Source organism: Diaphorina citri, unplaced genomic scaffold, assembly GCF_000475195.1.
Source record: "Diaphorina citri unplaced genomic scaffold, Diaci psyllid genome assembly version 1.1 scaffold1213, whole genome shotgun sequence".
NCBI classification, from domain to species: domain Eukaryota; kingdom Metazoa; phylum Arthropoda; class Insecta; order Hemiptera; family Psyllidae; genus Diaphorina; species Diaphorina citri.
This window is the reverse complement of record NW_007378642.1, coordinates 25,890-39,774: the sequence shown is the minus strand read 5'-3', so window position 1 is coordinate 39,774 and position 13,885 is coordinate 25,890. Positions and strand designations below refer to the sequence as shown.

Genomic DNA, 13,885 nt, shown 5'->3' with positions numbered 1-13,885 from the left:
TAATTTGGTGCTGGGGAGAGAGAAGCTATGTTCTTGCTGGTATTTGTCACGACAATGAATTCTCTAATTATTATTTATGGAGATATATTGGCAGAGGATGCCATTTGATGACCTTTCGGGTCAGGTGGATCTTAGTCGTATTTTACTATGTGACTTTAAAAGTCAGTCATCATACGGAATTTCTCTTTGGATTTAGTTTGAAGTTTGAACAATGGCCCCCTACCACACCCGCTGCCAGTCACAAAGAGAAATTTCGTATGTCACATAATCGTACGTGACGTCAAAGTTCACGATTTACCGGTATTTTTTAAATCGATTTATCTCGGGATCTAGAAGTCGTAGAAGAAAAAGAAAAATTCCGGTGGTTCTCATTTTTCCTGCTCTATGACTTTGAAACATCACCCAAGTAAGCGCAACTGATCTATTGAGTTGTATTTTCTTTTCGGAAACGATAACGATGACCCGCCATCTTGGATTTCCTATCACGCCCAAGAAGGGAAATTGCGCTCCAGAAGAGAGGAAATTCGGAAAGGAAAATACCCTCGGAGTTCAAATGAAGTCATGAACCCAGGTGTGATAATTGGGAAGCGATACCTTTTGGTGTCAAGCATCCATGTGTTAACGCAAGAATCCATATGTTTAACCCCTTCATTCCTTCGCTTTCTCCAATTAAAACTATAAAAGAAAGAGATAAACTTAAACTTAGAGTACGAGAATTAACGAGGGTTGGCTAACACGGTAGGCACGAGTTATTTATAGTTTGATTTGAATATGGGGGTAGGTACTGGTAAAGGTAGGTACGTAGAAAGAAAAGTATGAACTAATTAGGACTTGGACTTGGACTAACTAATTAACTGTTCGATGGGTAGGTAATTATTCCTGGAGTAAGTATATGTAGGTATGTTCTGCAAAGAAGACGTAGTCGTTGAACGAAGGTAACGATGAGTTTGGTTTCCGTAAGGAAAGGTTTATTAAGCCTTCCGTTTAGGGGAGTGAATTAGGAAAAAGCGTAAGAGGGAGTTTACCTCACGTTTGTTTTTCGTCCCTTGTAGGTAAGAGCTGTGTAATTTTATAAACCCGACGGAGGGGTAACAGATTAGGTAGGTAGTATGAATATGGATGTGGACTAGCTTGATTTGGATAGATATGTAAAGTACGTATAGGTAAGTATGTTTATAAAATAAACTGGTGGCGGTGCCAGGCCAGAGCCTGTTGATAGGTGTAGCCTTTTGACACCGGCCGGTTAGACCTTCCGTCTAACTTTGAGAGTGACTATGTACACTCTTGGGAGTAACGTCTGTTATCCCTTTGACTTACTACGTACTGTGTGTATCGTCCGATACACGGGGTTTGACTGATAGTCTGATATAAGGGGATGATAGGTAGTGATATGATAGATAGACGATATGTGGATTATATCGGGTCTATAAAGTTCACTGTGGCTTAAAACAATAAGGGGCTCACGATTTGAACGTGGGCAGAGTGGGAATGCGTAAGAGCTAGAAGGAACTCACCCTACGGAGTGGAGGCTTACGGTGCTCTTTCCGTTTGACAGGGGGATCCGTGGTAGATGATGATAACTGTAGTTATTACTTACGATAAGATAATAGTACAAGATACCACCTTTGATTAGAAGAAATATGATGTCGTCTCGACTTTGGCTTTGAACCTTTGCTACTGAAAGATGCCAACGAGAGAAGCGTGAGGAAATCTTGGATCAAAGATTCTCGAGAGTCTCCGAGTATTGAGGAAGTTGATGCGAGGGTAGATATGCTAGACCTTGAATAGGGTTACGGTATGGGATTTGACATGTGGGTGATTAGGTAATGTGTTACAATTAAACTTATGCTAAGAATATGTACAGGTAATAAAAGGTAAGTAAGTAAACGACCGCGGATCTAGACTTGGCTTAGTCTAGGGTCTGAGAGATTGGTTATGATATGAGTATTTACAAGTGATAAAACAATAAGCAAGAGAACGACCGCGGATCTAGACTTGGCTTCTGTGCTGTCTCTCTCTCACTACAAAAGAATCGCGATTCTTTGAGTCGAATATTTGAAAAGAATCGAGTCGTGGTATTCGAATATTCAAGAAGAGTCGAATATCCCATCCCTACTCTTGTGGACTATTAAAGGTCTTGACCGCAGGCCCCTAAAAAGCGCCAAATGGTTATACCCTTATACGGTCAATACCAGAAATAGTATGGGTGTAGTGTATTAGTAGGGATGGGTAAATATTCTCTGAGTCGATTCAAAGAGTCGAATATTTCAAAAGAATCGTGAATCGCGATTCTTAAATTCAAAGAATCGCGATTCTTTGAAGAGTCGCGATTCTTTGAAGAGTCGAGGGGCCCGGCAGGTACGACCAGGTGGACCGGAGAGACAGTAACCCTAGGCTTCGGAAACTTGAATGTCTGTGTAAGTGTTAAAAAGGCTATCCAAAACTCGAAGCTGGCCCGGCAGGTACGACCAGGTGGACCGGAGAGACAGTTACCCTAAACTTCGGAGATCTGGATGCCTGTGTGTGAAGAGTTCTCAGAGATCGGTTGGAACTGGCGCCCCACTGGAGACCGAAAGGACTGGCAATTTATCTTCCAGTATATCCTGTAAGCCCACCACCGAAAACCAAGAGAGAATCGGAACCAGTTCCCTTTTGAAAACTCAAAATCCACCCTTTAGGACTGTTTGTAGAAGCTTAACCCATTCTTTAGGACTGTTTATCCTTACACCCAGGCCTCAGATTGGGCTTTTTGTGTATAAAGTTAAACTGATTCCTAACTAAGCTCGAAGATCCGAGTGATCTTCAATAACTTTTCGTTAGGTTTTGGGAACGGCTGGCTTTCTCCTATCCTGTCTTCCTTCTTTCTTCAATTTCGGGACGATAAGACCCTAGCAGTTACAGTTCTCTCTATCAAACCTTTTCAAAAAAAAAAAAGATAGAGAGGAGAAATGAGCTTCAGAAGAGGGGAAATGCTCTCGCTTTCCCCTAAGAAACACTTTTCAGGGGCCCAGCCGCGGCCCTGACTTTAGCTTCCACCATTAGATTCATTAATGTACACTCACCGCAGCATTTCCCCAATATAATTTGGTGCCGGGGAGAGAGAAGCTATGTTCTTGCTGGTAATTGTCACGACAATGAATTCTCTAATTATTATTTATGGAGATTTATTGGCAGAGGATGCCATTTGATGACCTTTCGGGTCAGGTGGATCTTAGTCGTATTTTATTAAGTGACTTTAAAAGTCATAGTCATCATACGGAATTTCTCTTTGGACTTAGTTTGAAGTTTGAACAATGGCCCCCCACCACACCCGCTGCCAGTCACAAAGAGAAATTTCGTATGACTGACTTGAAAGTCACATAAACGAATTTATCGAGTCATGTGGACCGTTTTATTTTTTCAAGAGGTTTGATAGAGGAAACTGTAACTGCTAAGGTCTTATCGTCCCGAAATCGAAGAGAGAAGGGAGACAGGATAGGAGAAAGTTAGCCGTTCCGAAAACGAACATTATCCGTTCAGGATAAAATCCACCCGGGCGGGAATCGAACCTGCAACCTAGCGCTTACAAGGCAGACGCGCTACCACTACCAACCAAGCTCAGTAGGCTGGCTGGACCGTTTTAGCTCGAATGGAGCAGTTGCAAATGGGTAAAATTTATAAATAAATGGTCGATTCTTGTGTAAAAAGTTGGGAAAAATCCAAATCTGAGGTCAAAACTCCGAAAAAATAACTGTAAAATGTCGAAAATTCAATATTCATTTTCCGTTCTAATGAAAGAGTTCACATATGTGTGACATCAGACTTCACGCAGTTGTTTTTTTCGTCCGTTAGGTAGCGCCACTATGCAAGCGCGCTAGCGGAGGAGCAGAAAGAACTGCACAGAAACGTATGCGCAGCTCGCTTCTCGCGTGAACTGGTACTGATACTTGTTTTGATTAAGAAGGTGCCGGGTTCGATTCCCGTAGTATTTAGTTTTAAGATTAAATAGTAGGATAAGATTATTATTATTTTCAAATATATAATTTGATTAAAGAGATAAGTGAAGGCTCATGTTTGAGATTTGCAAGATTAAATATGAGGCTTAGGATACAGTTGTGTATCAGTATGTCACTTGAATTTTATGTCACTTGAAATTTCGTATGTCACTTGAATGTCACATAATCGAATTTATCGAGTCATGTGAACCGTTTTATTTTTTCAAGTGGTTTGATAGAGGAAACTGTAACTGCTAAGGTCTTATCGTTCCGAAATCGAAGAGAGAAGGGAGACAGGATAGGAGAAAGTTACCCGTTCCGAAAACGAACATTATCCATTCAGGATAAAATCCACCCGGGCGGGAATCGAACCTGCAGCCTAGCGCTTACAAGGCAGACGCGCTACTAACCAAGCTTAGTAGGCTGGCTGGACCGTTTTAGCTCGAATGGAGCAGTTGCAAATGGGTAAAAATTATAAATAAATGGTCGATTCCTATGTAAAAAGTTGGGAAAAATCCAAATCTGAGGTATGCGCACAAACACATTAATGCGTTGCCTGCGAGGGATCTTTGCTCGGGACATTTGATGTGACTTCATCGCCTACGGGAGCGTATGCCGTGACGTCAAAGTTCACGATTTACCGGTATTTTTTAAATCGATTTATCTCGGGATCTAGAAGTCGTAGAAGAAAAAGAAAAATTCCGTTGGTTCTCATTTTTCCTGCTCTATGACTTCGAAACATCACCCAAGTAAGCGCAACTGATCTATTGAGTTGTATTTTCTTTTCGGAAACGATAACGATGATCCGCCATCTTGGATTTCCTATCACGTCCAAGAAGGGAAAATGCGCTCCAGAAGAGAGGAAATTCGGAAAGGAAAATACCCTCAGAGTTCAAATGAAGTCATGAACCCAGGTGTGATAATTGGGAAGCGATACCCATCGGTGTCAAGCATCCACATGTGTTAACGCAAGACTCCATATGTTTAAACCGTTCATTCCTTCGCTTTCTCCAATTAAAACTTGTTTGATCCAATAAAAATCCCCAAAAACCAGTTTTTTTGGTTTTTGGCTTTATGGTTTTCTGTACAAAATTTGCACCACCACTTTCGTGTTCCTGGTAAAAAGACCTTTAATTTGATATATAGGTCGACTAGGTTTGGATAAGTCCTTCTATGGGGACATACCGACCGACAGACGACACCGAAGCGAATACAATAGTCCGTCCCTTATACCTTTTTATTACTATTGTAATAATAAAGGGAGGACGGACTAAAAATGAGAGGGGAGAAGCAATTTTACTCACATATCTACCGACTTAAGAGTAAAAAATTCCCCAAAAAAAATCATAACTAACTAAAAATGTAAAAAGTATAAAATTCTCGACCAAAAGTATAAAATTCTCGTCCAAAAGAATTGAAAGGGAACGCCAAATTATTGCTTTCACAGTTTAAAAAAAAAAAAATAATAATAAATAAAAAAAAAAAAAAAAAAATAAAAGGGAACCCCAAATTTTTTTTTTCCAAGTTCAAAAAAAAAAAAAAAAAAAAAAAAACTTTCATAATGGCCATGGAACTCGTGAACATCATTGAGTTTTTAAAATGAGGCAGCGCGTTTTGATGAAGAGGGAGACGGTTTTTGAATTGTCAGTCATTAAATATACGTGCGAGTATACCTACATACATAACTAGATACGTACATAATGGAGGTACCTCCTACCTAACCTACCTCATGGTAAAAATTCCATATTCGACGACCGAAGGGGGTTCGAAGTTTTTATCCCTCCGAGTTTGCATTTAAGTAGTTTGTTCGTATGTTTGTCTGTTTGTTTGTTTGTTTGTCTGTTTGTTTGTCGAATGGAGGGTAAAATCCGAGTAACTGAAAATATTCTATCAAAAAACTGCTTAGGTACGCTAGTCTGTGTCAGTGTCCGCTTTAAGGACCGGCGTTCCCGTTTGTCGTTCGGGGGAAAAATTGTGTCGTGCGTAAGTGGGAACACTCTCATTTAAATGTCACATTCGAAACAAAAAAAAATCCTATGAAACTCACAAGTAGAAACGGGCCTTTGCTCCTTTAGAGAGATTAGATTATAAATTTGTATGAACTCCGTGTAATTCTTTAAGTATGCAACATGCAATAATCTTTTCGTGGAGATGACACTTTTCTTTTTCTGTGGCCAGCCTAGTTAGCTTGGTTGGTAGAGCGTCTGTTTTGTAAGCGCTAGGCCACGGGTTCGATTACCGCCCGGGGCGGATTTCATCCTGAAGAGATAAGTTTTTTTTCTCGGAACGCTAAATTTCTCCTGTCCTGTCTCCCTTCTCTCTTTGATTTCGGGACGATAAGACCTTAGCATTTACAGTTGTCTCTATCAAACATAAAAAAACTCCTTTAGAGAGTTTAGATTATAAATTTGTATGAACTCCGTGTAATTCTTTAAGTATGCAACATGCAATAATCTTTTCGTGGAGATGTCACTTTTATTTTTCTGTGGCCAGCCTAGTTAGCTTGGTTGGTAGAGCGTCTGTTTTGTAAGCGCTAGGCCGCGGGTTCGATTAGCGCCCGGCGCGGATTTTATCCTGCAGGGATAAGTTTCTTTCTCGGAACGCTAACTTTCTCTTATCCTGTCTTCCTTCTCTCTTTGATTTCGGGACGATAAGACCTTAGCAGTTACAGTCCCTCTATCAAACATAAAAAAATGGAATAGGTATTACTCTAATTGTTAACCCCCTCTTTAAATGAAACACTTTTTTTTAAGTCCAACATATTAAATAAATAAATGTTTTTTATTGCAACAAAAGTCAGTAACACATACAAAAGTGTTGGAAGAGCAAACTCATACAAAAGTGAGTTGGAAGAAAAAAAAAAAACCCCTAATCTACCGTGGATTTCTATTCCAGGTATCGTGGGTTCGACACCGCGACATTCATCTCCTGACGGCAGGTCGGAAAAAAAAAAAAAAAAAAAAAAAAAGGCCAACATATTAAATAAATAAATGTTTTTTATTGCAACAAAAGTCAGTAACAGCAGATTGCATACTCATACAAAAGTGAGTTGGAAGAAAAAAAAAAACCTAATCTACCGTGGCTTTCTATTCCAGGTATCGTGGGTTCGACACCGCGACATTCATCTCCTGACGGCGGGACGATACACATACACCTCTGACCAAAGGTTTGAGGCACTCCACACTCCGCATACGGAAGATTGGACTTTGCGGATCAAGTATCCGCAGAAGAAGGACAACGGGATCTACGAGTGTCAAATCAGTACGACGCCACCTATCGGCCGATATGTGCACTTGAACATAGTCGGTAAGTGTAGCCGTATTCGATTAGGTAGGTATGTGAACTTCTGTCTTTCTTCTCTCTTCGTTTTTGGGACGATACCACCTTAGCAGTTATCTACAGAACCTACAGTTCCCTCTTCCTCTTCAACTCTTTGTTTCCTCTTCCTCCTCCTCCTCTTCTCCTCTTCCTCCTCCTCCTCTTCTCCTCTTCCTCCTCCTCCTCTTCTCCTCTTCCTCCTCCTCCTCTTCTCCTCTTCCTCCTCCTCCTCTTCTCCTCTTCCTCCTCCTCCTCTTCTCCTCTTCCTCCTCCTCCTCTTCTCCTCTTCCTCCTCCTCCTCTTCTCCTCTTCCTCCTCCTCCTCTTCTCCTCTTCCTCCTCCTCCTCTTCTCCTCTTCCTCCTCCTCCTCTTCTCCTCTTCCTCCTCCTCCTCCTCTTCTTCTTCTCTTCCTCCTCCTCTTCCTCTTCCTCCTCCTCTTCTCCTCCTCCTCTTCCTCCTCCTCCTCCTCAACCTGTTCAAAAAAAAAAAAATATTATTTTATCCTACAACATGGAATAGAAATACCTAAATATTATGTATGTACAATAAGCTCTCGCCCGGAAAATGATCTCGCCTTTGTACAGATATGATGTACCATTGTATGTAATATGTACCTACCTAATATGTATCTTGTATGTATGTAATGTATGATTTTAATTAGGTATCCGAGCTTTTAGACGAAACCCGTACACAGGTAAATACCTAGGTCTATAGATACCTACGTAGGTGGTAGTTAGATAGAGGTATCTATTTATATCTTGTACCTAACTACCTGGTGAATTCTGAACTTTATTTTCTTTTCAACAAAACTTTCAGCCAAATACATAACTGTATCCATAACAGTGCTTCCCAACCTGCGATGAGTTTATGTCAAGGGAACAAGATTTTTAAAAGATCAAAAGAAAAGTAATAAAGAAAAGAAAAATAATTTTTAAAAAGACGTAAAAATGATTGATTTACCTATTCAAAACATTAAAATGGCATAGCACCTTGAATGTATCAGTTCCCAATGGGATCACTAAAGTTAAGTAACGTTGGGGGTGTTTGGTATCCGGATCCATGGGTGACCATGTGGACCTTGCTGCCGGCTTTTTCGGCCCGTCTCGGGCTATGTAAGGTTAGCTTTGGAAATAAGTAGGTAGGTTAATCTGGAAGTTATTATTTGTATTTGTACTTATACTTATTTACTATACTAGTGGTTGACCCGTCCTTTGTACGGGATCAGCGTGGCATAAGACTCATAACTTTGAGGTGCTGCCATTTTGTAAAAAATGTAAATGCAATTTCTTTGTGTTATTATGTCACAACTTTGGTGCTCACTGCAGCATTGTAGGATTTTTTTCCCAATACATATCTCAATAATCCTAACAACCAATGTTTACCTACCATGCTGGCACCGGTCGCTATGCGCATTTACATGTCATAGCTACTCATTTTCCTCACGAGGCTGAGTGGGCCCCGCAACAGCCAGTCACGGGATCAATCATTTGCATGATACAAATTTCTTGACCCCGCCGGGAATCGAACCCGAGTCTCCCGCGTGCAAGGCGAGTGCAGTGACCACTACGCCATGGGAGCTGACTTACTACGCCATGGGAGCTGACTTGGTGCTGCCATTTTGAATCGGGATGGACTATGACAAATTTACATAGCCTATGTCACCACCACAAAAAATTTCATCAAAATCGGTCAAGCCGTTTTTTCGTGAAAAGAGGACAACAAAAGGTTCATCAGAGTAACAGCGCCGTAACAGACAGACATAAATGTACATGTTTCTGTGTATGCAAAATGCAATAATTTAGTCGAATTTCGTGTTATTTCCATAGTATAACTTCTCACTGTTTCTTATTTTCAAAAAATGTTATATCTTTTTCTACGTTTCTATTGAAAACAAAAAAGGTTCTCTAATTTTATTTATTAAAGAAAGATATACATATAAGAGAAAGAGAGGCTCTTTTTAGGGCAGATTGGTTTGCTAGAGTGCCAACAAAAAGTACCTACCTATGTTCCTGAAAAAGGGGTTCGACAAAAAGTTTGGGGACCACTGTAGGAGAGCTAACTACCCACCTACCTACATCCTGATATCTACCTACCTACAGAATTTTTCCCTTTGAATGCTCATTCCTGCTGTAGAAGTTTTTCATGTTCTGAGTTTTCACAGAAGGAAAAATGTTTTCCAATTTCATGTACCATTCAAATTTTCTTCAATATCCTTTTTTACATGATTTCTTCTTCTCCCTCTCCTCCTCCTTTTTCTTCTTCTTTCGTTCTTTCTTTTCTTTTTCCTCCTCCTTCTTTTGGAAATGTTTTGCAAGAGGAAGAGTCGGAAATTTCCATTTCCACGGAAAAAGAGTTGTTCGAGATGTGTGGAAATGGAAAGATATAAGAAAAAGAACGACTCTTTCCACTGAACTACTCGCTCAATGAGTTAGATCCTAACTGAGTTGTATTCGACTGTTTGAAATTCAGTCAAACATGGCTGAACCAATGAGATTGTGATGCAGTGTTTACGCCCAAAGCGGAATCTCATTGGTTCAGCCATGTTTTTCAGCCATTGAATTAAATTTCATATAATCGAAAACAACTCTGTTCCCTATAGGTATGTACCTACGTACGAGGAATTGAAGAGTGAGTTACATGTTTTAGCATCTGAGTCATTCACTGAGTAGTCTTCTGAAAAGAGTTCCTAGTTCTTTCCTTCATTTACTCGTTTATCATTTAATAATATAATCAACCTAATTCTTTACACATCGATTCCTTCCCGGGGCGAAATTTATCCTAAACGGATAAGGTTCGTTCTTGGAACGGCTGGGTTTTCTCTATCTTGTTGTTCTCCCTTCGATTTTGGGATAATAAGAATTCCTTTGTTAACTTGTGTAACAAGAAGTTCCGTCTAGTTCTGAAGTTAAGTTCTGACTTCTGAAGCATGACTTTGTTTCAAAACTTTATAGTAAGGTTCTTTCTTTTACTGTAATCCCTGCTTGATTTATAAGTACCAGTCTACTTCAAGTAAACTCCCTATTGACTGATTGAGATGGGGGAGTAACAAATCCTCAATGGCTCCTGGGAGGAAACAAGGTGAGGTTCCAATTCCCCCGATTTTAATACAAAAATTCCCCACAGAAATATCATAATCTGAAGTCAAAAATAATTTTTTATTTCGATTAAATTTGTGATGGTTACACCTATTTTTGCTATTTAGAGAAGACCTTTTTTTGAAATTAGGTACCTACACTTTTCGCACCTACCTTGTCAGCGCTATGTTGCGGGTTCGATTTCCGCCTAGGGAGAATTTTATCCTAAACAGATAAGGCTTGTTCTTGGAACGGCTGGCTTTCTCCTATCCTTCTCCTCTCTTCGATTTCGGGACGATAAGACATTAGCAGTTGCAGTTCCCTCTGTCAAACCTTTTGAGGAGAGAAAAAAAAAATCCTTGAAATTCAGTCTTGAAGAAAATAGAAAGTTCCCAGATTATAATATGTACCTCTGTCATATCGTGTGATTCTAGCTTTAAACCAGGTTACCATAACAAGATCAGAAACCCCTTTTGTGAAAAAAAAAAAAAAAAAAAAAAAAAAAAAAAAAATAGATGTAGGTAGGTTAGATTAATTTCGAAAATATATTTATAAGCAATTAGATCCTCGACAAAACCTGTGGTTGGGTGGAAGAGCTCCTTTGGGAGAATTTTGAAACATAAAATAAAGCAAGAAAATAATAATAGGTAATAATCGGGGGGATTGGATACTGCTCCGAATAACTGAAGGGAAGTTGAAGTTTTCTAATTGAGAGAAATTAAGTTTGATGGTTCCCTCGATTTCTTTTACTTTCTATTTTTATTGTATCTCTATTTCTCGCGGTTCTTGGTTCAATTTGCTTCTCAAATTCTCCTCCTCCTTCTCCTCCTCCTTCTCCTCCTCCTCTTCCTCCTCCTCCTCCTCCTCTCTATTCTACTCAGGTGTTTAAATGAGTGAAACTTTTCTTGGGAAGAAAAATTAGGAATTAAGATAAAGTAGAGGAAGAGGAAGAGGAGGAGGAGGAGAACGAAGAATAAGAAGACGAAATGGAGGGATGAGAAAGAATAAAGAATGAAGATTAATATTAAGCAAGTGCAAAGAGGAAGAAAAAGAAAGTAAAAAAGACCTTTAATTTGATATATAGGTCGACCAGGTTTGGATAAGTCCTTCTATGGGGACAGACAGACCGACAATACCACACACAGACGACACCGAAGCGAATACAATAGTCCGTCCCTTATACCTTTTTATTACTATTGTAATAATAAAGGAAGGACGGACTAAAAATGAGAGGGGAGAAGCAATTTTACTCACATATCTACCTACTTAAAAGTATAAAATTCCCAAAATAAATCATAACTAAAAATGTAAAAAGTATAAAGTTCTCGACCAAAAGTATAAAATTCTCGTCCAAAAGAATTGAAAGGGAACGCCAAATTTTTTCTTTCACAGTTCCAAAAAAAAAAAAAAAAAAAAAAAACTTTCATAATGGCCATGGAACTCGTGAACATCATTGAGTTTATAAAATGAGGCAGCGCGTTTTGATGAAGAGGGAGACAGTTTTTGAATTGTCAGTCATTAAGTATACGTATGTAGGTATACGTACGAGTATGCCTAGGTATGTACATAATGGAGGTACCTCCTACCTAACCTACCTCATGGTAAAAATTCCATATTCGACGAACGAAGGGGGTTTGAAGTTTTTATCCCTCCGAGTTTGCACTTAGGTAGTTTGTTCGTATGTTTGTCTGTTTGTTTGTTTGTTTGTTTGTCGAATGGAGGGTAAAATCCAAGTAACTGAAAACCTCAATAGAGATACAGTGAAGTTAAATATTTCGCTTCTATCAAAAAACTGCTTAGGTACGCTAGTGTCTGTGTCAGTGTCCGCTTCAAGGACCGTTCCCATTTGTCGTTCGGGGGGGGGGGGGGGATGTGTGGCGGGGGTGGGGAAGTGCAACACTCATCATTTAAATGTCACATTCGAATCAAAAAAATCATCATGAAACTCACAAAGAACAGGCCTATTGCTCCTTTAAGAGATAGATTTAAATCTTGTCATGAACTCCGTGTTAATTCTTAAAGTATGCAACATGCAATAATCTTGTTCGTGGAGATGTCACTTTTATTTTTTCTGTGGCCAGCCTAGTTAGCCTTGGTTGGTAGAGCGTCTGTTTTGTAAGCGCTAGGCCGCGGGTTCGATTAGCGCCGGCGCGGATTTCATCCTGCAGGGGATAAGTTTCTTCTCGGAACGCTTAACTTTCCTTATCCTGTCTTCCTTCTCTCTTTGATTTCGGGACGATAAGACCTTAGCATTTACAGTCCCTCTATCAAACATAAAAAAATGGAATAGGTACTCTAACTACTAAATTGTTAACCCCCTCTTAAATGAAACACTTTTTTTTAAGTCCAACATATAAATAAATATGTTTTTTATTGCAACAAAAGTCAGTAACACATACAAAAGTGTTGGAGAGCAAACTCATACAAAGTGAGTTGGAAGAAAAAAAAAAACCCCTAATCTACCGTTGGATTTCTATTCCAGGTATCGTGGGGTTCGACACCCGCGACATTCATCTCCTGACGGCGGTCGGTACACATACACCTCTGACCAAAGGTTTGAGGCACTCCACACTCCGCATACGGAAGATTGGACTTTGCGGATCAAGTATCCGCAGAAGAAGGACAACGGGATCTACGAGTGTCAAATCAGTACGACGCCACCTATCGGCCGATATGTGCACTTGAACATAGTCGGTAAGTGTAGCCGTATTCGATTAGGTAGGTATGTGAACTTTTTTTTATAGTCAACATGTCTGAACCAATCAGACTCCGCTTTGGATGTTCACACCATGTCCACACTTGCTCCACAAAGCGAAATCTCACAATCTCATTGGTTCAGCCCTGTTTGACTACGGCTTATTTTCCTGTCTAAAAATAGGCCTTTTTACACTAGACTGACTAGACTTTCGGCAGTTGGTAAGGACTGAAGGAGCCATGGGTGTTTTTTTCTTTCGGAATGCAAGCCTAGTTAGCTTGGTTGGTAGAGCGTCTGCCTTGTAAGCGCTAGGCCACGGATGCGATTCCCGCCCGGGGCGGATTTCATCCTGAACCGATAAGGTTCATTTTCGGAAGGGCTGGCTTTCTCCTATCCTGTCTTTCTTCTCTCTTCGTTTTTGGGACGATACCACCTTAGCAGTTATCTACAGAACCTACAGTTCCCTCTTCCTCTTCAACTCTTTGTTTCCTCTTCCTCCTCCTCCTCTTCTCCTCTTCCTCCTCCTCCTCTTCTCCTCTTCCTCCTCCTCCTCCTCTTCTTCTTCTCTTCCTCCTCCTCTTCCTCTTCCTCCTCCTCTTCTCCTCCTCCTCTTCCTCCTCCTCCTCCTCAACCTGTTCAAAAAAAAAAAAATATTATTTTATCCTACAACATGGAATAGAAATACCTAAATATTATGTATGTACAATAAGCTCTCGCCCGGAAAATGATCTCGCCTTTGTACAGATATGATGTACCATTGTATGTAATATGTACCTACCTAATATGTATCTTGTATGTATGTAATGTATGATTTTAATTAGGTA

General features: G+C 40.0%; 1 protein-coding gene across 1 annotated transcript; it reads left to right on the top strand.

Moving 5' to 3' along the window:
* Window positions 1-941: 941 nt before the first annotated feature.
* LOC103514737 lies at window positions 942-13,060 on the top strand (the record flags this gene model as incomplete). The annotated part of the gene is made up of 4 exons (XM_008479641.1): window positions 942-956; window positions 7,070-7,280; window positions 12,752-12,794; window positions 12,849-13,060. Coding segments are annotated over exons 1-4 (481 nt in total), but the record flags the coding sequence as incomplete, so codon positions are not given.
* Between the last annotated feature and the right edge of the window lie 825 nt (window positions 13,061-13,885).